We start from the raw sequence: 25,052 nt of genomic DNA on the forward strand, positions 1-25,052 counted from the left end.
ATAGTCGCTCAACCAATGATCACAATTCCTGACCTTATGTGACCTGCATACTATATGGCTTAACGTGGTATATACAGTAAAAAGAGGCTAGTATTTTTAAACTTAGTCTGTATATAAATATTAATTATTTCAACTTTTTTATTTAAACATTTTTTGGTTTATCTTTTCTCAAAAACTTACCTTAATTTGTTTTTTTTTTCTCTAGCTCAAGATTGAAAGACCGCAAATCTCTCTTGGCTTAAAGTGACTTTCGGGACAGTATGGGAATGGTGTCCCAAATTACTAGTTATTTGCAACATTCCTTAGTAACGAACGATATTACATTACAATAACAAGAATTGCACTGGTCTACTAGGGTACTGAACAATGATCGGGCTCTAAAACATTGTCCTATGGTCCACTAGATAACAATTTCACGTGGAGTTGGCTTTGAAACCAGTCATTTGCCATTAGGATCTATTTGTTATGGATAGATCAACACAAAGATTATCATGCAACTGAGGTGGTGGCCATCTACATTTTTTTCTTCTGGATCTCTTCTGGAAATTAGAGTGAAGACTCTATCAATCATTAATTAGCTGTCGAATTAGAAGGTCAATTCTTCAACCTTATTGTCTTCTTCTTAAATGGACTCTTACATGATCATTTGGGATGGATCAGTCCATCAATGTCCTGAATTGTGTTGAACAGATGTCTAATGTCATCAAAACCGAAATGGTTTCTTCTTCGAAGACCACCGTATAGATCCAGATAGTGTGCCAACAGCATTGAATGAGTAAAATAATACATTTTAAGCCAACTGTTACACCAGAAGATTACACTCTAGTCACCAGAACCAAGGTCTAATGCACTGTAGCCAAACCTTCTTAAGACATCTCAACTGACTCCTTCATTTCTTTTCATCATTGCCAACATCTTCCCTCCATCCTATGTTCTACCTCTGTCCGGAGTACACTCTTGAGCGTATTCTTCAGTTCATGAACCCTCCTCTGACATGCCGATTTTCCATCCAGTCCTGTCCCGAATGATCTCTACTGCTACGGTTAATTTAACCCCTTTTTATTTATACCTTATTATTATGGCTTTTAATTTATTTGATTTTTAATATTCTTTATATTAAAGAAAGGTGCACACATGTTTGACTGTAAACTACTGTTACCTAACCCAAAACCTAAAATGCGTCCAACTCTTAAAAACTAGTGTATTTGTTATTTACCATATTTAGCAGAATCTAGCTTTTGCTTGTACTTACAACATGTGTTATAGATGTTTGGATGGATCTGACCATGGTGTGATGTCCTTGAATGACGATACCCATTCCAGACCTTAATTTAAATATTCTGAATATGCAATGGAACCTATAACCAACAAAAAGCATTGAATAACATGCAAAATAATTGTCGGTTCTTCTACCGAGCTCAGTAATCAGTTTTTACAATCCAACACGTGGACCTTTTATCTCAATTGTTTAAGAATGATTCAAAATCACTATTAAATGAGCAATGAGCAATGAAGGAATAAAATCAATGTAATGCAATGACCATTATGGGCTTGTGTTATTATATTAACACGAATGTTCAATATATAAGGCGAAGGTTGATCATCATTAAATCTTATCATTAATCACCTCACCTTGGAGGGCAAGCGTGTTGGACAATGAAGACCTAAAATTGTACCCAGCTCTAAAAAATATCTTCTTTTTTTTAAGGGAAAAGTTGTCCTCTTCCTCAAATTTACTTGTCTGAAATATTCTGAAGATATAATCTACTAGACAGGCTGAAGGGGAAGAAGTGAATGGCCAAGCATTTTTTATTTAGGTGACCCGGAGTCTACATGCTGTTAGTGGTACGCAACGGCAGTTTCTTTTTCTGTGGCTGTGAGACTGAATACTGTGAGAGGTGAGGGGAGAGGAGGGATATGTAACTGCAGTTTCTTTTTCTGTGGCTGTGAGACTGCATTATGTGAGAGGTGAGGGGAGAGGAGGGATATGCAACTGCAGCTTCTTTTTCTGTGGTTGTGAGACTGAATACTGTGAGAGGTGAGGGGAGAGGAGGGATATGTAACTGCAGTGTCTTTTTCTGTGGCTGTGAAACTGCATACTGAGACATAAGGGGAGAGGCGGGATATGCAACTGCAGTTTCTGTTTCTGTGGCTGTGAGAATGCATACTGTGAGAGGTGAGGGGAGAGGAGGGATATGCAACTGCTGTATCTTTTTCTGCGACTGTGAGACTGAATACTGTGAGAGATGAGGGGAGAGGAGGGATATGAAACTGCAGTTTCTTTTTCTGTGGCTGTGAGAATGCATACTGTGAGAGGTGAGGGGAGAGGAGGGATATGTAACTGCAGTTTCTTTTTCTGTGGCTGTGAGACTGAATACTGTGAGAGGTGAGGGGAGAGGCGGGATATGCAACTGCAGTTTCTTTTTCTGTGGCTGTGAGACTGAATACTGTGAGAGGTGAGGGGAGAGGAGGGATATGCAACTGCTGTATCTTTTTCTGTGGCTGTGAGACTGAATACTGTGAGACGTGAGGGGAGAGGAGGGATATGCAACTGCAGTTTCTTTTTCTGTGGCTGTGAGACTGAATATTGTGAGAGATAAGGGGAGAGGCGGGATATGTAACTGCAGTTTCTGTTTCTGTGGCTGTGAGAATGCATACTGTGAGAGGTGAGGGGAGAGGAGGGATATGCAACTGCAGTTTCTGTTTCTGTGGCTGTGAGAATGCATACTGTGAGAGGTGAGGGGAGAGGAGGGATATGCAACTGCTGTATCTTTTTCTGCGGCTGTGAGACTGAATACTGTGAGACGTGAGGGGAGAGGAGGGATATGCAACTGCAGTTTCTTTTTCTGTGGCTGTGAGACTGAATACTGTGAGAGATGAGGGGAGAGGAGGGATATGTAACTGCGGTTTCTTTTTCTGTGGCTGTGAGACTGCATACTGTGAGAGTAGAGGGGAGAGGAGGGATATGCAACTTCAGTTTCTTTTTCTGTGGCTGTGAGACTGAATATTGTGAGAGGTGAGGGGAGAGGAGGGATATGCAACTGCAGTTTCTTTTTCTGCGGCTGTGAGACTGAATACTGTGGGAGGTGAGGGGAGAGGAGGGATATGAAACTGCAGTTTCCTTTTCTGTGGCTGTGAGACTGAATACTGTGAGAGGTGAGGGGAGAGGCGGGATATGTAATTGCAGTTTCTTTTTCTGTGGCTGTGATAATGAATACTGTGAGAGGTGAGGGGAGAGGAGGGATATGTAACTGCAGTTTCCTTTTCTGTGGCTGTGAGACTTAATACTGAGAGATGAGGGGAGAGGAGGGATATAAAACTGCAGTTTCTTTCTCTGTGGCTGTGAGACTGAATACTGTGAGAGGTGAGGGGAGAGGCGGGATATGCATTGAGTGCATTGAGGTGAAGGGTGCATTGCTGGAAAAGGGAAAAAAAAAAACAACTCTTTAAATCTCTTAGTTTGCGAGTGTGAACTAGCTGAGTGTGTCTGGAGCGTAAGTGCGAACGAAAGTAAGTGTGTGACTTGTTTTTCAGTGACTTTGGATTCAGGGAGTTGGGAATGGAGGACTTTGGACTGAATTGCTGTCTGTATTTCATTAATTCTTTACTTTTCTTTTTACTTAACATTCTGTCTATTGCAATCCCCATTAGGAAATGAGCTCCATTATTGACAATGCTATCCAGTGTACATCTTGCCACATGTATGTATTCCTTGAACAGTCGGTCGGGGTTGCTTACTGCTGCGCGAGATGTGTGCACGTTGTGCGTTTGGAAGCCCCGATACTGGATCTAAAAGAGCAGCTAGCAACACTGAGATCCATTGACAACATGGAAAGGAGTCTGCTGCTCACTGAGCAGCAGCTCACTGGGGTAGATGTGGGGGAGGGTGGTATTCGGGAGCTGCAGGACAGTGAGGTCGCTAGTTGGGTGACAGTTAGAAGGGGTGGTAGAGGGAAGAGTGCCAGGGAGGCTAGTCCTGATCTGGCACACCCCAATAAGTTTGCAAAGTTGGCAGATGAGGGGAGTGACAGTACAGGGGTAGCACTACTGCAGCAAGGCATGTCCCCTGAAAGCCGGAGGAGTGTCAGCTCCAGTAAAGAGGGAAATAGGAGAGTAGGGCAGGCCAGGCAGGTGCTGGTAGTGGGGGACTCAATTATTAGGGGAACAGATAGGGCAATCTGTCACAAAGACAGGGATCGTCGAACAGTGTGCTGCCTACCTGGCGCTCGAGTCCGGCACATCGCTGATCGGGTTGACAGATTACTGGGAGGGGCTGGTGAGGACCCAGCGGTCATGGTGCACATTGGCACAAATGACAAAGTTAGAGGTAGGTGGAAGGTCCTTAAAGATGATTTCAGGGAATTAGGCTCCAAGCTGAAAGCAAGGACCTCCAAGGTGGTATTTTCTGAAATACTACCGGTACTACATGCCACGCCAGAGAGGCAACGGGAGATTAGGGAGATAAATAAGTGGCTCAAGAACTGGTGTAGGAAGGAGGGATTTGGGTTCCTGGAGAACTGGGCTGACTTCTCAGTTGGCTACAGACTCTACGCTAGGGACCGGCTGCACCTTAATGGGGAGGGTGCAGCTGTGCTGGGGGAGAAAATGGCTAGAAGGTTAGAGGAGTGTTTAAACTAGGGATTGGGGGGGAGGGTATTCATTTTATAGGTGGGGAAGATAGTGCAGATAGTGACCTGGGCACAAATAAAGAAATTGGGGGTGGGGTTAGAACAGTCAATAAAGTAAGAAGGAATAGAGGTACAGAGAGATACATAAAATGCATGTACACTAATGCCAGAAGCCTCACCAACAAAATGGAGGAATTAGAATTAATTTTGTTGGAAAATAATTATGACATGGTAGGGATATCTGAGACGTGGCTGGATGAGAGCCATGACTGGGCAGTTAATTTACAGGGCTATAGTCTGTTCAGAAATGACCGTACAAACAAGCGAGGGGGGGGTGTTTATATGTAAAATCATCCTTAAAACCTGTCTTGCGGGAGGATATATGTGAATCTAATGAAAATGTAGAGTCCCTGTGGGTGGAAATAAGAGGAGGGGGAAAAAATAATAAACTACTGATAGGGGTTTGTTATAAGTCTCCAAGAATAATGGAAGTAGCGGAGAATATCTTCGTAAAGCAAATAGATGAAGCAGCGACTCAAGGAGAAGTCATTATTATGGGATACTTCAACTACCCTGAAATACATTGGGGGACAGAAACATGTAGTTCAAGCAAAGGTAATAGGTTTTTGACAACTATGAGAGACAATTACCTTTCACAACTGGTTCAGGACCCAACAAGAAGGGGGGCACTGCTAGACCTAATATTAACCAATAGGCCAGACCGCATATCAAATATACGAGTTGGGGGTCACTTGGGTAATAGTGATCACAAAATAATACGTTTTCATGTAACCTTTAATAAGATGTGTAGTAGAGGGGTTACAAGGACACTAAACTTCAGGAAGGCAAATTTCCAACAGTTAAGAGATGATCTTAGTGCAATAAACTGGGACGATATCCTGAGACATAAAGCTACACAAAGCAAATGGGAGACATTTATTAACATCCTGAATAGGACATGTGCACAATATATACCCTTTGGGAATAAACATGCTAGAAATAGGAGGAAACCACTATGGCTAAATAGAGCTGTAAGGGGCGCAATAAGTGACAAAAAGAAAGCATTTAGAGAACTAAAGCAAGTAGGTAGTGATGAGGCATTAAATAAATATAGAAAATTAAATAAATTATGTAAAAAACAAATCAAGGCAGCAAAGATTGAGGCAGAGAGAATCATTGCCAGAGAAAGTAAAAATAACCCCAAAATATTCTTTAACTACATAAATAGTAAAAAACTAAAAAATTATAGTGTTGGCCCCCTTAAAAATAGTCTGGGTGAAATGGTGGATGAGGATGAGGAAAATGCCAATATGCTAAATGATTTTTTTTTCTACCGTATTTACACAAGAAAATCGCATGACAGAAAACATGATTAGTGATAACAAAAATTCTCCATTAAATGTCACTTGCTTAACCCAGCAGGAAGTACGGCGGTGTCTAAAAATCACTAAAGTTGACAAATCCCCGGGCCCGGATGGGATACACCCGCGAGTACTGCAGGAATTAAGTAACGTCATAGATAGACCATTATTTTTAATCTTTAAAGATTCCATAATAACAGGGTCTGTACCACAGGACTGGCGTATAGCAAATGTGGTGCCAATATTCAAAAAGGGGACAAAAACTGAACTTGGAAATTATAGGCCGGTAAGCTTAACCTCTACTGTGTGTAAAATCCTGGAGGGCTTCCTAAGAGATACTATACTAGAGTATCTGAAGGAGAATAACCTCATGACCCAATATCAACATGGGTTTACGAGGGACCGTTCCTGTCAAACTAATCTGATCAGTTTTTATGAGGAGGCAAGTTCTGGACTGGACCAAGGAAATGCAGTGGATGTTGTGTATATGGACTTTTCAAAAACTTTTGATACGGTTCCACACAAAAGGTTGATACATAAAATGAGAACAATGGGGATAGGGGAAAATATATGTATGTGGGTTAAGAATTGGCTCAGTGATAGGAAACAAAGGGTGGTTATTAATGGAAAACACTCAGACTGGGTCTCAGTTAACAGTGGGGTACCACAGGGGTCAGTATTGGGCCCCCTTCTTTTTAACATATTTATTAATGACCTTGTAGGGGGCATACAGAGTAGTATTTTAATATTTGCAGATGACACTAAACTCTGCAGGGTAATCAATACAGAGGAGAACAATTTTATATTACAGGAGGATCTATGTAAACTAGAAGCTTGGGCTGATAAATGGCAAATGAGCTTTAATGGGGATAAATGTAAGGTAATGCACTTGAGCAGAGGAAATAAAATGTATAATTATATGCTTAATTGTAAAACACTGGGCAAAACTGTAACTGAAAAAGACCTGGGTGTATTGGTGGACGACAAGCTCACGTTTAGTGGCCAGTGTCAGGCAGCTGCTGAAAAGGCAAATAAAATAATGTGATGCATTAAAAGAGGCATAGATGCTCATGAGGAGAACATAATTTTACCTCTATACAAGTCATTAGTGCGACCACACTTAGAATACTGTGTACAGTTCTGGTCTCCGGTGTATAAGAAAGACATAGCTGAACTAGAGAGGGTGCAGAGAAGAGCGACCAAGGTTATTAGAGGACTGGGGGGTCTGCAATACCAAGACAGGTTATTACACTTGGGGTTATTTACTGTGGAAAAAAGAAGGCTTAGGAGTGATCTTATTACTATGTACAAGTATATGAGGGGACAGTACAAAGACCTTTCTACTGATCTTTTTACTCTGAGGCCAGAGACGGGGACAAGGGGGCATCTTCTACGTCTGGAGGAAAGAAGGTTTAATCATAATCACAGATGGGGATTCTTTACTGTAAGAGCAGTGAGACTATGGGGCTCTCTGCCGCATGATGTTGTAATGAGTGATTCACTACTAACATTTAAGAAGGGCATGGATGCCTTTCTTGAAAAGTATAATATTACAGGTTATATATACTAGATTCCTTGATAGGGCGTTGATCCAGGGAACTAGTCTGATTGTCGTATGGAGTCGGGAAGGAATTTTTTTCCCCAATGTGGAGCTTAGTGTTTGCCACATGGGTTTTTTTTGCCTTCCTCTGGATCAACATGTTAGGCTATGGGTTGAACTAGATGGACTTAGTCTTCCTTCAACCTTAAAAACTATGTTACTAAACTATGTTACTATGTAACTGCAGTTTCTTTTTCTGCGGCTGTGAGACTTCATACTGAGAGATGAGGGGAGAGGAGGGATATGTAACTGCAGTTTCTTTTTCTGTGGCTGTGAGACTGAATACTGTGAGAGGTGAGGGGAGAGGAGGGATATGTAACTGCAGTTTCTTTTTCTGTGGCTGTGAGACTGAATACTGTGAGAGGTGAGGGGAGAGGAGGGATATGTAACTGCAGTTTCTTTTTCTGTGGCTGTGAGACTGAATACTGTGAGAGGTGAGGGGAGAGGAGGGATATGTAACTGCAGTTTCTTTTTCTGTGGCTGTGAGACTGAATACTGTGAGAGGTGAGGGGAGAGGCGGGATATGCAACTGCAGTTTCTTTTTCTGTGGCTGTGAGAATGCATACTGTGAGAGGTGAGGGGAGAGGAGGGATATGTAACTGCAGTTTCTTTTTCTGTGGCTGTGAGAATGCATACTGTGAGAGGTGAGGGGAGAGGAGGGATATGTAACTGCAGTTTCCTTTTCTGTGGCTGTGAGACTGAATACTGTGAGAGGTGAGGGGAGAGGAGGGATATGTAACTGCAGTTTCCTTTTCTGTGGCTGTGAGACTGAATACTGTGAGAGGTGAGGGGAGAGGAGGGATATGTAACTGCAGTTTCTTTTTCTGTGGCTGTGAGACTGAATACTGTGAGAGGTGAGGGGAGAGGAGGGATATGCAACTGCAGTTTCTTTTTCTGTGGCTGTGAGACTTCATATTGAGAGATGAGGGGAGAGGAGGGATATGCATCTGCAGTTTCTTTTTCTGTGGCTGTGAGACTGAATACTGTGAGGTGAGGGGAGAGGAGGGATATGTAACTGCAGTTTCTTTTTCTGTGGCTGTGAGACTGAATGCTGTGAGAGGTGAGGGGAGAGGAGGGATATGCAACTGCAGTTTCCTTTTCTGTGGCTGTGAGACTGCATGATGTGAGAGATGAGGGGAGAGGAGGGATATGTAACTGCAGTTTCTTTTTCTGTGGCTGTGAGACTGCATACTGTGAGAGGTGAGGGGAGAGGAGGGATATGCAACTGCGGGTTTTTTTTCTGTGGCTTTGAGACTGCACTTTGTGAGAGGGAAGGGTGACAAAGGTGCATGCAACTCTAGTTGCCTTTCTTTGTGGTTGTGAAACTGAATGCTGTGAGAGGAGAGGGAATAGAGGGGTATTTTTTTTTTGCCTTCTTTGTGGCTGTGAGACTGCAGGATGTGAGGGTGGTGAGGGAGGAAATGTATGAAACTGCAGTTTCTTTTATGTGGCTGTGAGACTGCATACTGTGAGAGGTGAGGGGAGAGGAGGGATATGCAACTGCAGTTTCTTTTTCTGTGGCTGTCAGTCTACATACTGTGAGAGGTGAGGGGAGGGATATGCAACTGCAGTTTCTTTTTTGTGGCTGTGAGACTGCATGATGTGAGAGAGGAGGGAGAAGTAGAAGTAGTCAGACATCTTATTGGCAGGCAACAAAGCAGAAAGACCCTCGTCTGTCAGGAAACATGAAGAGAAAAAAAATGCATTATATAAGGTTGAGGCAGAGCTCAACCTTATATAATGCATTCTCTAGTCCTGTTTCTTCACTTGTGGCCAGGAAAAAGTGGCCTGGTGACAACATATCTAGCATCAATGACATGTGCAAAGAAAGACCACTTTTCTAATAATAATAATAATTTTATATATATAGCAAAATCCATAGCGGCAGACCACTGCTGTGGGGCTCGTAAGCTGGGCATGGTGTTTAGTGTCACTGATTCCCCCAACTTCCTCCACCTCCACATCCACGTCACAACTTCAACGGAATCTTCACCCATGTGATGCAGATTCTGTTAAATTGAATGGGCCGGCAGGCAGTGCCTGGGCGAAACAGTGACTCAACACAGCATGTGTGATGATGTCATTAGATCGCGTCTCCTGTGTGGACGGAGCCTCAGCCTGCACTGTGCACTGATTGGAGCGGATATGGGTGGAACGGCAGAAGGTAAGTGGTTTTATCACTAGTACTTGTAGCATAAGTTTCCTGAAAAAGGAAAATCCCTTTAACGTCTGGTATCAGTGTTCAGTCCACGATGGTGCACAATTGTAGATGTTATTCCACCACTATGTGGTGACATTTGTCAGTAATTGGTGTTTATTCAGTTACAATATGGCAGTAATATTATTTAGTCAGTGTATAGCAGTGTTAATCGGTCACTGTATGAGTGTAATCGTTTTACATATCTGTATGGTGGTATTATTAATTTATAGTGGGGCGGTGTTATTTATTGTAATGTAAGGTGCCCCAGCGAGGTAGTTGTGGGCGAGCTGTAGCCCCTGCTCGCTTTGACACCCTACAGACAATTTGTGTCCTCTCTCTGATGTGTGGCTGGGTATGTGACATTCTTCACTTACTTCAAACCATCCGATCGCGGCTGTCTCCAGGCATTTCTCTTCTGGGACCAGGGCAGCAATAAATTCAGAGGACACGAAGTTCTTAACTATAACTGGGATTTTACTTGGGGGAGAGGAGTATATACTGTATTTACAGTCAGGTACATTGGATAAGGCCCAACAGATTTTCATCTCCCATACAGGTGTTATAAACATCTTCAGCCCTGGTGCCCTCTTTAGGTGAAGCATCTCTCTTATTCTATCCTCTGTCCCCAGAGACGTATCCTCACCAGCGTCAGTGTATCCGGATCCTATATCTCCCTCACCACTTAGCCTGGAGTCCTATCTTCCTCTGCTACCTGCAGACTACATGTGCCCCGGGTCCTCAATGCCTCTGTTGAGTTTCTCCGGCCGGCTAATGAGACTCCTGCGTGAGGAGATATTTACACTGTTGATCCACTGTCTGAGGGTAGAGAGCCCCTGTCTACCCTAACAGCCAATTTCCCTGGCGGTCCGCCCAGTAAGACTTCCTGTCATAACTCTGACAGGAGTCCAACTGAACTCAAAATAACGTCTGCAGCTATTTTTAGCACATCCAGAGGCTCCACCCACTAAGCCATCTGCTTAGCAACTGCCTTGCCTCTCACTGATAACTGTTCCCAGCAGTGGCATCTTGTGGCTGATAAAAAGTACTGCAGCCCCACAAGGAATTATACCTAACCTCTAGACATGCCCAATGCCTATCCCTGTCACTACGTTTCCCCCTTACTCCACTGACTGCGCCACTGAAATTAACCCCGTAACTTGACCTAATAGCAGTTCAGAGAGTGCCAAACTATGAGGATATGTAATTTTAACTACTTCCTCACTATTACAGTAAGGCACCATTTTAATTCTCTCCTCCAGTGGTAGAATAACAAAAATTGTTCTTATAAGTTAGTGTCATTGACGACATGATATAATAACTAGGCCACGGCTTTTTTACACCCCTAGTAACACCCCCAACACTGCCAAAGTTACACGCGTAATTGTACCCCCAAATAGAAAAAAGTGACCAGCACCTACTAACTAGTGTGAATAGGTGCCAGTTAAGAAAACATTTATAAAAAATATATATAGCTCCCTTCTAGGTTGCTAGAATGGTAAATGTAGACAATTGGAACGGCATTACTGCCATGCAAAATAGATAAGTGCTACATAGTGTACATATGGAATTTTTGGAAAAATGGGGCAGTAAAAAAAATTTGCTGTAGGAAAACTTACAGTAGACAAAAGATACTTAGCACACAAATTGGCCAATGTATGAGCCCACCAGCTCCGGCTCCGCCTGGAGCTGGCGCTGCCGCATCACAGTCTGATGTAGGTGCCCATTTGTCATTGTGACCTGGACGCGACCTGTCTGTCCGTGATGCTTATTGCTGCCCGCCTGGAAAGAACCCTGTGGACTCGTCACCAGTCACCACTAGAATTTGACAGGAATTAAATCTTAATCCTATAAACAAATAAATCTGCATTTTTGAGAATTAATCACAAGTACAATAGGCATAATAGACGACCATCTCAGTCTTGCACGTAATATGGGGTATGATCCTAAACGTTTTTTTTTTACCGTCACTACTTATAAAAGTATGCAATTTGTTGTTGTATTGCCCACTGAGTAGTCCCACACTGAAAACATCCCAATCTGGGACCCACTGCATCAGTAAATAAAGATCTTTAGGGAGCAATGTAATGGCTCCGGGTAATTAAATCTTTGAGGTTTTTGGATCTCCTCCAGGTGACTGAAGGGTGATTCTGAAGATGTTTTTCCAAACCTTCATCCATCAACAATACAGACCAATGTTTCTTAAGGGCCTCAAAAACCTCTGTCTATCTTGATTTGAAAGAGGTAAGGAATAGTGTTGAGCGAGCACTAAAATGCTCGGGTGCTCGAAGCTCGGGCCAAGCTCGCCGTGATACTCGGGTGCTCGACCCGAGCAACGAGCCCAATGTTAGTCTATGGGAGACTCGAGCATTTTTGCGGTGGCACCCCCGACAGTCTTTTAAAAGCCTAACAAGTGCCCAAAACGATAGTGACAGTGCTCAAATGACATGGAGACAGCATGGGGATCGCCCCAGGAAGCATTTCTGACCCCCAGGTCACTGCTGTCAACAACGTGGTCAGAGGTATTAAGCCACTTTTACAGGCTCACAATAAAACGAAAGTGAAACTTTTTTCCTGTGAAATATGTTAAGGAACATCCTTTCCAGGGAAAATACTTGTGTATAAGTTAAAATAAATGACCAAAAACAAAAATACTCCTCCACACCTTCGGCTATGTTCACAAGTAGCATTTTTTATGCGTTTTTGCACTTTTGTATTGCTTTCAACTATGACAAATGCATTCACCGGGAAATGTCATTTTAACATTTTACAACCTTATCTGGCCATGTGCTGTGTGACACATGCATAAAGTGCTGAAAAGACATGGGAACAGCATGGGGAAGACCCCTGGAAGCATCTCTGACTCCCAGGTCACTGTCTAAAAGTGTGCCCATCATAAGTGATCCTTGCCGCATCAGAAGATGCAGACTTGCAACTATCCCCATGCAAGTTCTAGTCCCAGGGCAGTGTTCAATTGTACCTCCCCCATTCCTTGCAATACAAGCGTAAGTATGCAGCCTGCCACCCACCCACCCCCAGGCTGCAATACCATACTGCTTGCTTGCTTGAACTTGAAATTGGGCCTTTTAGGCATGTGGAGGCGGAATCTGGCCACCACGTCATGGCTGTGTTGGCGGCCTGGAATCCATACTCAGTCCCCAGCCGCCCGGCGGCCGGGTGTCCATACTCAGTCCCCAGCCGCCCCGCGGCCGAGTGGCCACACGGTCCCCAGCCGCCTGGGGGCAGTCGGGTGTCCATAAACGGTCCCCAGCCGCCCCCATTTCTCCTTGGAACATCCCCCCACACACTTTTCTTAGCCCGGCCTGCTTTAGGCAGTATTGGACGAGCCCACCAGAGAACCAGACTCCTCCGGTGGGCCCTGACTTCTCCATCGGTGGAGTTGAGAGTGCCAAGGTGAGAAGCATGATGATGATGACAGAAGTTAGCATCTGCTATGTTTTCTTTTAATGCAAGTGTAAGTGTGCAGCCTGCCACCCACCCACCCCCAGACTGCTATTCCATACTGCTAGCTTGCACTTGAAATGGGGCCTTTTAGTTTAGAGGAGGCCGAAGCTGGCCACTACCTCATGGCTGCTTCGGCAGCGAGGTATCCATACTCAGTCCCCAGCCGCCCCTATTTGTCCTGGTGTGCCTTATACATAAGATTAAGCGCGTATACCAAAACATTACCTGTGCCCTCCCCAGTGCATTTAGTGGGAAGGAGAGCCTATTCCGCTGTAGTGTGTGCATGCCAAACCCCTGTTCATGGTACATGCGAAGATGCCTCTCACCTTGCACCTGTCGTTGCAGACTTGCAACTATCCCCATTCAAGTCCTTGTCCCAGGGCAGTGTTCAATTGTACCTCTCCCATTCCTTGCAATGCAAGCGCAAGTATGCAGCCTGCCACCCACCCACCCCCAGGCTGCAATATCATACTGCTTGCTTGCTTGCACTTTAAATTGGGCCTTTTAGGCATGTGGAGGCGGAATCTGGCCACCACGCCATGGCTGTGTCGGCGGCCTGGTATCCATACTCTGTCCCCAGCCGCCTGGTGGCCGGGTGTCCCCGCTTGCTCCCCAGCCTCCAGGGGGTGGCCGGGTGTCCATACTCGGTCCCCAGCCACCCCTATTTGTAACGGTAACCTTTCCCACACTTTTCTTAGCCTGGCCTGCTTTAGGGCAGCATTGGCCGAGCCCACCGGACTATCAGACTCCTCCGGTGGGCCCTGGCTTCTCCATCAGGGGAGTTGAGAGTGCCAAGGTGAGGAGCATGATGAGGATGATAGAAGTTAGCATCTGCTTTGTTTTGTTGTAATGCAAGCGCATGTATGTAGTAGCGGCTAGGCCTGAGGAGGTCAGCGTTTTGGCGCATATCCTACCTCCTCCAAGGATTGCTGGATGTTTTCCTGCTACAATCCAAGTTCTATGACTCCCGTTAAAACAAAGCTTCAGGTGATAAATGATGAATGAGGTAGTGGCAAAGGAGAAAGAGCAGGAGGAACAGGGACCATTCACATCAATATCAGGCCAGTCAACCAGATATGTCTTGTAGGATATGTTTCTGTAACAAAAGGAGCGGTTTGGCTACACAGTTATAGGGCATACAGTGAGTGCAATGCCTACCAAAAATTTCGAGCCACTCCAATGCCCCTTGGAAATGACATGGAGGTCAGAGGGCGTTAACTAAACCTTTTTTTCCATTTATAGCAACTGGGTCTCCTGTGCACTGTTGGCCTAAGCAGTGAATGGAAGGCTTTTCAAAAATTATGAGGTACTGCAATGCCCCTTACAAGAGCCATGTGTGGCACCCTAGGGGTCTGGTCACCACAGTAATAGAGATTACGTCGGAGAGCAAGTGGGAGGTTTCCTGGTCAGGATCCCTTAAACATGCAACATCCTCCTGCCCCAGTCCTGGGAGGGGAGAATTCTGCCCTTATAAACTGGATCTGGGGTGGGGTTGAGTGAGTCAGAGAACAGAGAACAGTCAGAGTCAGAGTGAGAGCAAGGGAAAGTAACTGCAAGGAGCTCTGTAGGAGCTAGGAGCTAAAGACGAGGGGCTGGAAGCTGAGCAGAGCTCGCCCTGGCAGAAGACAATAGGAACCGGACACAGGAGTCCGAAGCTGTGAGGACTTATATATCCAGCAGCAGAAACCAGCCGGCAGGGGATTTCAGGTCCTCTGGCCATAGAAGCCCGGAGGCTCAGTCACAAGCAAGCGACCAGCACAGCCGTCGTGGAGCGGAGGCTAACAGAAGGCCCCAAGTCACCAGCCATACGGGTGAGCACTACACGGTACACTCAGGGACGTGGGCTACTTCTACCCGCTTACAGCAAAGTAGCCAGGAAGAGTTCAGACAGACGGGGAGGCCTACAACTCCACCTGGCCAGGGGAACTCCTGCTTGCTCACAGACTGAACAGGCCTCTTATGCTAGCCAGTACTCCCGGGAGGGTCTACCTTATAATCATCAGTAAAGACCCTGAACTGCACTGCAAAGACTCTGAGTCATTCCTGCTGCGCTCGTGCACCATCACCCCCATCATCCACACTCACTGCCCTGAGGCTATACTCCTCCCGAGGGGAGTTATCCCATCTTATGCTGGGCACACAACACCAGCCTCAGCGGTCTGCCTCGCAGCGGTGGTACTCCCTGACCGCAATCCACGGGTGGCGCAGTCGGACAATTAACCTCAAATCCTAAGAAAGATTGCCACTGGTTTGACCAGCCTGAGCCACGGGACCGGGTCACTGCCACGGAGACTACAGACCCCAGAGACCCGGCACCGGGTATCCCACACACGTGTACACACGGCCCAGGGGGCGCGTCACATGCAGTACAGCATATTACAAACATAAGTCCCATTATTGGGGAGTGGGTGTCCCATAGTATTTGCTTATGCCTTGCAAACAAAAGCTGCCAAAAATTAGGACGGAGCAACTTGCAATGCCCCTTACAAGAGCCATGCAGTACAGCATATTACAAACATAAGTCCCATTATTGGGGAGTGGGTCTCCCATAGTATTTGCTTATGCTTTCCCAGCAAAAGCTGCCAAAAATTAGAATGGAGCAACTTGCAATGCCCCTTACAAGAGCCATGCAGTACAGCATATTACAAACATAAGTCCCATTATTGGGGAGTGGGTCTCCCATAGTATTTGCTTATGCTTTCCCAGCAAAAGCTGCCAAAAATTAGGACGGAGCAACTTGCAATGCCCCTTACAAGAGCCATGCAGTACAGCATATTACAAACATAAGTCCCATTATTGGGGAGTGGGTCTCCCATAGTATTTGCTTATGCTTTCCCAGCAAAAGCTGCCAAAAATTAGGACGGAGGAACTTGCAATGCTGGCACACTGGTGGTATAGTGGTGGTGGAGGCTGAGGATAAGGAGAAGAAGATTAAACAGCCGAAACAAGGAAGCATATACCCATGTGTGGGTGTGAAGCGGTGCATGTGAATACACCTCCCGAAATAACACAGTGGATTTGACTTTGTGTTACTCTGCTGTCATTTGGTGGTGATGAGAAGTCTGGCCCAATCCAGCCCTTGTTCATTTTGATAAGGGTCAGCTTGTCAGCATTGTCAGTTGACAGGCGAGTGCGCTTATCAGTTATAATTCCCCCAGCGGCACTAAAAACATGCTCCGATAACACGCTAGCGGCAGGGCAGGCCAGGACCTCCAAAGCGTACAGAGCGAGTTCATTCCAAGTGTCCAGCTGGGATACCCAATAATTAAAAGGCACAGAGGAATCACGGAGGACGCTGGTACGATCGGCAAGGTACTCCCTCACCATCTTTTGAAACTTTCCACTCCTTGTAAGACTACCCCGCGTCTCAGGGCCTGTAAGCTGGGCGGGTGTCAGAAAACTGTCCCAGAACGTTGACAGTGTTCCCCTGCCTCTGCTGGATTGGAGTTTCATCTCTCTCGCCTGTACGCCTTGGTTGGGCAACGAACTGTGACTTCTGCCGCCAGCGTGTTCAGATGGGAATTTTTTTAAGAGTTCTGCAGCAAGGGCCTTCTGGTATTGCCCCATTTTTGTAGACCTCTCCACCTCAAGAATAAGAGAGTGAAAGTTCTCCTTGTAGCAGGGGTCTACAAGTGTCACCAACCAGTAATGACTGTCACCCAACATTTTGACAACGCGAGGGTCACGGTTAAGGCAGCGTAACATAAAGTCAGCCATGCGTGCCAGACTGGTAACGGGCAAGATTTCCGTGTCCTCACCAAGATGACGACTGACCATGCTCTCCTCCTCCTCCTCCTCTTCCTCCTCCCCCCTGTCCTCAGGCCACCCACGCTGAACCGACGGTATGACACTTGTACAGGTACTACCGTCTACAACGCATGATAGCAGCTCCTGTTCTTCCTCCTCCTCCTCCTCCTCCTTCTCTCCCTCATTGTCCCCCAATGCACGTTGGGATGACATGAGGCTGGGCTGTGTGTAATCGCCCGCTATGGCTTCTTGATCCATCTCATCATACTCTGGCTGCAATGCCTCCTCTTTAATTCTCTGCAGAGAGCGTTGCAAAAGACAGACAAGTGGGATGCTGACACTAATGATGGCGTCATCGCCACTCACCATCTTGGTGGCCTCCTCAAAGTTTGTCAGGATGGTACATATGTCAGACATCCAGGTCCACTCCTGAGGTCTTATGTGTGGAGTCTGACCTGAATATCGACGGCCTTGTTGCAGCTGTTACTCCACAACTGCTCTCTTCTGCTCACAAATCCTTTGCAACATGTGGAGGGTAGAGTTCCAACGTGTGGGGACATCACACACCAGTCGGTGTGCCGGAAGCTGCAAACGCTGCTGCAACACAGCAAGGGCGGCGGAAGCTGTAGCCGACTGGCGAAAATGAGCTGACAGGCGGCATACTTTCACGAGCAGATCTGGCAACTCGGGGTACGATTTAAGAAACCGCTGAACCACGAGGTTAAGCACATGAGCCAGGCATGGTACGTGTGTGATCTCACCTCTACTCAGAGCCGCCACCAGGTTATGGCCATTGTCACACACGACCATGCCGGGATGTAGGTTCAGCGGTCTCAGCCACAGATCTGCCTGCTCTTTCACAGCTGTCCACAACTCACAAGCAGTGTGAGGTTTATCACCTAAGCTTATGAGTTTCAGCACAGCCTGTTGCCGCTTGGCGGAGGCAGTACTGCAATGCTTCCAGCTTGTAACTGATGTGGTGATATCTGAGATGGAGGCTGAACATGAGGAGGAGGAGGAGGAGGAGGAGGATGCGCAGGAGCTGTACACTGTGGGGGCAACTCTGACTGACATAGGGCCCGCAATCCTCGGTGTGGGGAGGATGTGTTCCGTCCCAAGGTCCGACTGGGTCCCGGCTTCCACTATGTTTACCCAGTGTGCCGTCAGAGAGATGTACCGTCCCTGGCCACAAGCACTTGTCCACGTTTCCGTTGTCAGGTGGACTCTCCCAGTAACTGCGTTGTTGAGGGCACGGCAGATGCTTTGGGACACGTGCTTGTGTAGTGCGGGGATGGCACACCGGGCAAAATAGTGTCGGCTGGGGACCGAGTACCGAGGGACGGCCACCGCCATAAGATTGCGGAAGAATTCCGTCTCCACCAGCCTAAAAGGCAGCATTTCCAATGCAAGCAGTCGTGAAATGTGCGAATTTAGGACTGTGGCCTGTGGGGCGTTAGCTGCGAATTTCCGCTTTCGTTCAAAGGTCTGGGATATGGACAATTGAACGCTGCGGTGGGACGTGGACGTGGACGTTGATGCTGTTTCTTGAGAAACTGCCATAACAAGTGAAGACTGAGAGGAGGGGGCATCTTTCCATGCAGTATGGACAGGGGATTGCCTTGCACACACAACAGGGGGTTCTATTGCACGCACAACAGTGGAATAAGCAGTGGTGACACCCGCTGACACTGGTCGTGGACCTTGGGTTTCGCCCCACAAAGTCGGGTGCTTTGCTGCCATGTGCCTGATCATGCTGGTGGTGGTCAGGCTGGTAGTTTTGTCACCCCTGCTGATGCTGGCATAGCAGGTGGAACATATGGCCTTTTTAGGGTTATCAGCAGAGTCTTTAAAAAAATTCCAGACTCTGGAAGACCTACCGCTTGTACTGGCAACGTCCCTCGTGTTGGTGTTACGGGGAACGGTTGCCTGCCTTCTGTCTGCGGCCACCACACTGCTTCTTCCTGCCTGTTGGGGTACTCTGCCTCCCTCCCCCTGTGTGCTGCTGGCCTCACTCTGCATGTCCTCCTTCCACGTTGGGTCAGTTACTAGATCATCCACCACCTCCTCCTCTTCCACTTGCGCACCACGATCCTCCTCCTCACTTCCTGGCAATTGTGTCTCGTCATCGTCCACCTCTTGTGACAGATTGCCAACGTCGACTTCCTGTGGCTGTGGCTGTTCAAATATTTGGGCATCGCAACATGGGATCTCCTCTTCCACCACTTCAAGCGTATCAGGCGAGGGGCCCAAATATGGAAATAGACCAGTGAACAGCTCTTCAGAGTGTCCAAGTGTGGGATCACTTGCTGTCTGACGACACTCGGCATGGTGGGAGGAAGGAGCATCAGGGTGAGGAGTATGCGGTCGAGACTCACGGCTACTAAGAGCTGACCGTGTGGAAGACAGACCGGAGGTGGTGGTGCCCAGGTAACTGGAAGTATTGTCTGCTATCCAATTAATAACCTGTTCACACTGATCAGTTCTCAATACTGGTGTTGTTCTGTGCTTCCCTAGTAATTCGGTCAAGAAGTGGGAGCGAGAAGATGTGGCTGTTGGTTGTGGCACATTTTCACCTTGGCCACGACCCCGTCCTCTGCACGAACCATCACCAGAACGTCCACTTCCACGTCCCTTGCCACGCGCCTTGCCCATTGTAAATGAAGTAAAATAGCTTACACTTGCACTATCAATGGAAAAAGGGTAATAAAGAGTAGATTAGAACCGTGGAAGAGGAAAACCACAGTTATTGTTTACTGGGGTATACCACACTTTTTTAAATAGAGATATTTGCGGCTGAACAGTGAGCGACACACTCAAACTGCTTTTTTTTTAGATACCAAAGGCCCAAAACTGGATAGTACAGCGATTTGACCCGTGGAACTGCGAAACCACACTGGGATGTCGGGCCTACACAAGACTATTTTCAACAGATATATTTTTTTGTCAGGAGACACTACTGTTTTTCTTTACGGAAAAAACTACCAAAACCTGAATAATAGAGATTTTTTACCGTGGAACAGCAAAACCACAGTTATAATTTACTGGTGTATACCAGGCTTTTTAAAATATATATATATTTGCGGCTGAACAGTGAGCGACACACTCAAACTGTTTTTTTTAGATACAAATGGCCCAAAAGTGGATAATACAGAGGTTTGTACCGTGGAACTGCAAAACCACACTTGTATTTCTCGGGCCTACACCAGACTATTTTCAACAGATATATTTGTGTCTGAAAAATCAGGGAGACACTATTTTTTTTGTTTTTTACAGCAAAAAATGCAAAAAGCAGGATAATAGAGATTTTTTACCGTGGAACAGCAAAAGCACACTTCTGTCTCTCTGGCCTACACCAGACTATTTTCAACAGATATATTTGTGTCTGAAAAATCAGGGAGACACTATTATTATTTTTATACAGCAAAAAATGCCAAAAACAGGATAATAGAGATGTTTTACCGTGGAACATCAAAACCACAGTAATAATTTACTGGTGTATACCAGGCTTTTTAAAATATATATATATTTGCAGCTGAACAGTGAGCGACACACTCAAACTGTTTTTTTTACATACAAATGGCCCAAAAGTGGATAATACAGAGGTTTGTACCGTGGAACTGCAAAACCACACTTGTATTTCTCGGGCCTACACCAGACTATTTTCAACAGATATATTTGTGTCTGAAAAATCAGGGAGACACTATTTTTTTTTTTTTTTTTACAGCAAAAAATGCAAAAAGCAGGATAATAGAGATTTTTTACCATGGAACAGGCTTTTTAAAATATATATATATTTGCGGCTGAACAGTGAGCGACACACTCAAACTGTTTTTTTTAGATACAAATGGCCCATAGAACTGCAAAACCACACTTCTATTTCTCTGGCCTACACCAGACTATTTTCAACAGATATATTTGTGTCTGAAAAATCAGAGGCACACTTTTTTTTTTTTGGGGGGGGACACCAAAAGGTTAATAAGATGGGTATTTGTACATTGTGAAGGCGGAAAAAAAAAAAGAGGATTTAGATAAAAAAAAAGGATTTTTCCTGGCCCCCGGGACCTGGAGCTAAGTCCAGCAATTTCAGCAACAGGAGCAGCACACAGGACTGTAATGCAGCGTTTGCTGGTATAACCACTGTGTCTCCTATACTGCCTGCCTGCCTGATATCTGGGATGGATATTAGTCCTGAGAAGGACTGTTTGTTTGATCTGGCAGCCTTTACAGACCCTACACTAACTATTTTGCAGGATATATCTCTCCCTAAATCAGCGGCTCTGTCCCTACACTGTCTGATCCGGAGCGACTGTGTCCAAGATGGTGGCGCCCAGTTTTAAATACTCGAGGTGACGCTGTGCGGCCAGCCAATCACTGTAATGCCCACAAACAACATGGCTGCGGCATTACAGTGACTGGCTGGCAATCCCTGCATGTTCATTGGCTCTGTAAAAAGCGCCAAACATGCAGGGCGGAGACACGAGCTCCCGCCCGAGTAACCCGGAAATGCTCGGTGCTCGCCGAACATCCCGAGCAGCGTGATGCTCGGGCGAGTACCGAGCAGTGTCGAGCATGCTCGCTCAACACTAGTAAGGAATCTAACCATTTGGTCATTGTTGGTTAGTTGATTTTTTTTGGATTTAGAAGTGTATTAGTTGCAGTTTACTTAAGATAGACATTGGTAGTAATGAAATCCTCCAGGTTTTTTATCAATAAGGACATCAAGTAACTCAATCCTCTCTTTGCTCTATTGCCATGCGAGTCGAATGCTACGTTGGTTGCCACTAAGTCTACTAAGAAAGGAATTGAGAGCTGGTTCAGAGCCTTGCCAGATAAACAATATATCGTCTATATATCTGGACCATGAGATTAGAGCACCAGTGTCCTCCAAGATTTTTGTAAATTTGCTTTGCACAAATTCAGTGGGATCATCATTTTTCTGAAATGTAGATGACCAGAAAAAGTTTAAAACAAAAAAAATGTACAGTATATTCATCACTCATCTGTCTGACCAATGCTCTCTGCCCGCCGCCCGCCGTCTGGTCCTCTGAGCCACCTCTTCTTTACCCTGTCAGGAGCCAGTTGTGTATTTTAATGTATCATAACAATAAAATGTCTTTTATTCCTTATGAATGTTGCACTCCTGTCTCTTTGGACATATTTTGGCTTAAAAGCTCAATGTCTGTAGGCATTTAATCGCTCCCTTAGGAGTTTCATTAATCTCAATGGCTGGCAAATTACAGCCTCGCTTCTCATCGTGTGGCCTCGTCTCTTCTTTACAGTCCAGCCTATGTAGAAAACTGCAGTAGTTACTGTAAGTGCTTACATTTTAATGGAGACCTATTCAGTGTAAGCAGCAGGGAGAAGGCTTACCAATGATATGGCCTCCACCAATGTGGAGACATAGCAGAGATGACTGGAGTCGGGAGGAGAGGAGATGAGGATCGTGAGGAGGGAAAATAGCCGTGACTGAAACTGATAGGAGACAAATGTCTGTCACTCAGTGTGTATTTAGGGGCATTGCTTGCCCGGGATAGAAATGCACCCCTGGTATCTGAGGGCACACAGGCCACTTACTGTACGGTGAATGTGAAACATGTTCTTGCGGGTTACGATTGTTCGGGTGTCTGTCACATATACTGGATACAAATTGCTGCACTCTGCAATGTGTCGTCTACCGACAAAACTCAACTGACGCTACACGGAAAATCAGTCTGTCCCCCAGAAAAATTGTGATTGTTCTGAGTGGGATGCAGGACCATATTTATCATATGGATCTAGCAATTTGGCCTCCTACTTACCCTCCATATAGTAATAGTACTCCTCTTTGTACCTCCAAATAGCATAGCTCCCAACCATCCCGGATTGTGCGGGACTGTCCCAATTTCAGGGCTCAGTCGTGCTTCCCGACATGGCTCAGCTGTTCTCCCGGCTTCTATTTATACTCACCTCTCTGATGTCGGGCTGTATTCTCCTCCTCCTCGGGGGGATGGCCGCTCACTGGTCAGTGAATAAATTAAATTATATTACTTACCTCTTGATTCGACCACACCTGCCCAGGACTCGTATCCAGAGGCTGCAGCTCTAATCACTGAGCTACAGCTCCCAAATGGGAAGCATAGGAGGATTTAGTTAACTTGATTCTACAATGCAGTCAATGCATCCAGAAGGAACTCAGACAAGTCCATAGAAATACATTGTGTATAACAATGTATTTTTATGGTGCCTGTACACTGAGCAGAAGAAAATGATTATTTTGGTCCTATAGATAAAAGTAGTAAGTTTATGAGCAATTTCAACTCTTTTTTTTTTCTGTGAGTCCCTGGTCTTGTACCCACAACCTCAAAACATTATTGACACCGCAGACGCTTATCCTACTGAGCCACCAGCCTATAAAATTGCTAAAAAATAACAAAGCAAAACACTTGATAATTAAATGAATATTGTAATTTTTAATGAGTTTTGTAAAAAAATAATGAACATCACAAATCAGCACATAACATGGACATATTTGCTGTCCCTGTAATCATAACGACCCGCACAACACAGCGATCAGATTATTTATGGAATCGGTAAATGGCGTAAAAAAATGGCGTAATTTATATTTTTTCTAAATTAAACCCATAAAAAATGTAATAAAACTGTAATGCTGAGGCCTGTGTTCACACGTAGCGTTAATGCCGGGTTCTTTCTGCTTCTTTTTTTCTGCAGGTGCTTGCACCGCGCGGTGCAATAACAATCTTCTCTGATTATTGTGTGTTTGCTGCGTTTCTTTCATGCGTTTTTCTGCTTATTTGATGCGTTTTGGGGGCAGATATGAAGCAGAGTTTTTAACGCTTTTTAATAGTACAGAAAAGCTTTGATTCTGAGCTTAAAAATGCAGCGGAGATTTTTTTCTTCATTTGTTTTTTTTTCAGAAGAAGCCGAGGAGAAAATGCTCTAAAGAGTGGTGATGAGCGAGCGAGTATTGTTAACCCTTTCGGCAAGAACAGCGATTAGAAAAATAAAAATTAATATCCCATACAGGGACTAAGTAAAAATGTAACAAAAAAAACAACAAAAAAAATGTTTTCAAACTGTTAAAAAAAAATCACAAAATAAATAAAAATAAATAAATAAAATAGTAAACCAATAAATCCGTATATTTATGCAAAAGCAAAAAAAAGTACACATATTTGGTATCGCCACGTCCGAAACAACCCCGATCTATAAAACTGTCACACTAATTACCTCCTTTTGTGCACACCGTAAAACAAATAATTAAAAAAAAGGAGCAAAAAAATATGCTTTTTCCTCATATCGCCAAACAAAAAGTGGAATCAAATGCGATCAAAAAGCCAAATGGAAATAAAAATGGTGCCGCTGAAAACGTCATCTTGTCCCGCAAAAGACAAGCCGCCATACAGCTCCATCAGCCGAAAAATAAAAAAGTTATAGCTCTCAGAATAAAGCGATGTAAAAAAATTTTTTTTTCTATAAAATAGTTTTTGTGTAAAAGCGCCAAAACAGAAAAAAATGATATAAATGTAGTATCGAGGTAAACGTACTGACCCGAAGAATAACGCTGCCTGATCAATTTTACCACACACAGAACGGCATAAAAAAAAACCTCAAAGAACTTTTCCTGAATTGTTGGTTTTTGTTCATTTTACCTCCCAAAAAACGGAATAGAAAGCGATCAAAAACTGTCACGTACCCAAAAATGGTACCAATAAAAACGTCAATTCGTCCCGCAAAAAACAAGCCATCACATGACTCTGTCAGCCGAAATATGGAAAAATTATAGCTCTCAAAATATGGCGATGCAAAAACTAGATTTTGCCAAAAAAGTGTTTTTTAGTGTGTGACAGCTGTCAATCATAAAAACCCGATATGAATCTGGTCTCTCTGTAATCGCACCGACCCGAAGAATAAAGTAGTCTAATCAGTTATACTGCACGAGAAACGGCGTAAAAAATAAATAAAACCAATTCTTCACCTGCTACTGATTTGTTTATTATGTCTCCCAAAGATCACAGTAAGGCTCTGCTCACATTTATCCTGCGCTCTGCGCTGAG

General features: G+C 45.0%; 1 protein-coding gene across 1 annotated transcript in view; it reads left to right on the top strand.

Annotated features, from left to right (window-relative positions):
- The window catches only part of LOC141167072 (uncharacterized), a 169,053-nt gene extending 167,472 nt beyond the window's left edge, over positions 1-1,581 (top strand). Inside the window, exon 12 of the mRNA XM_073654412.1 lies at positions 206-1,581. Coding sequence (XP_073510513.1) covers positions 206-247 — 42 coding nt within the window. The 3' untranslated portion in view covers positions 248-1,581. The remainder of the gene's footprint in view (positions 1-205) is intronic.
- The last annotated feature ends 23,471 nt before the right edge of the window (positions 1,582-25,052 follow it).

This window comes from Phyllobates terribilis, unplaced genomic scaffold (genome assembly GCF_046119375.1).
Source record: "Phyllobates terribilis strain yellow unplaced genomic scaffold, ASM4611937v1 Scaffold_11__3_contigs__length_659146591, whole genome shotgun sequence".
NCBI lineage: Eukaryota > Metazoa > Chordata > Amphibia > Anura > Dendrobatidae > Phyllobates > Phyllobates terribilis.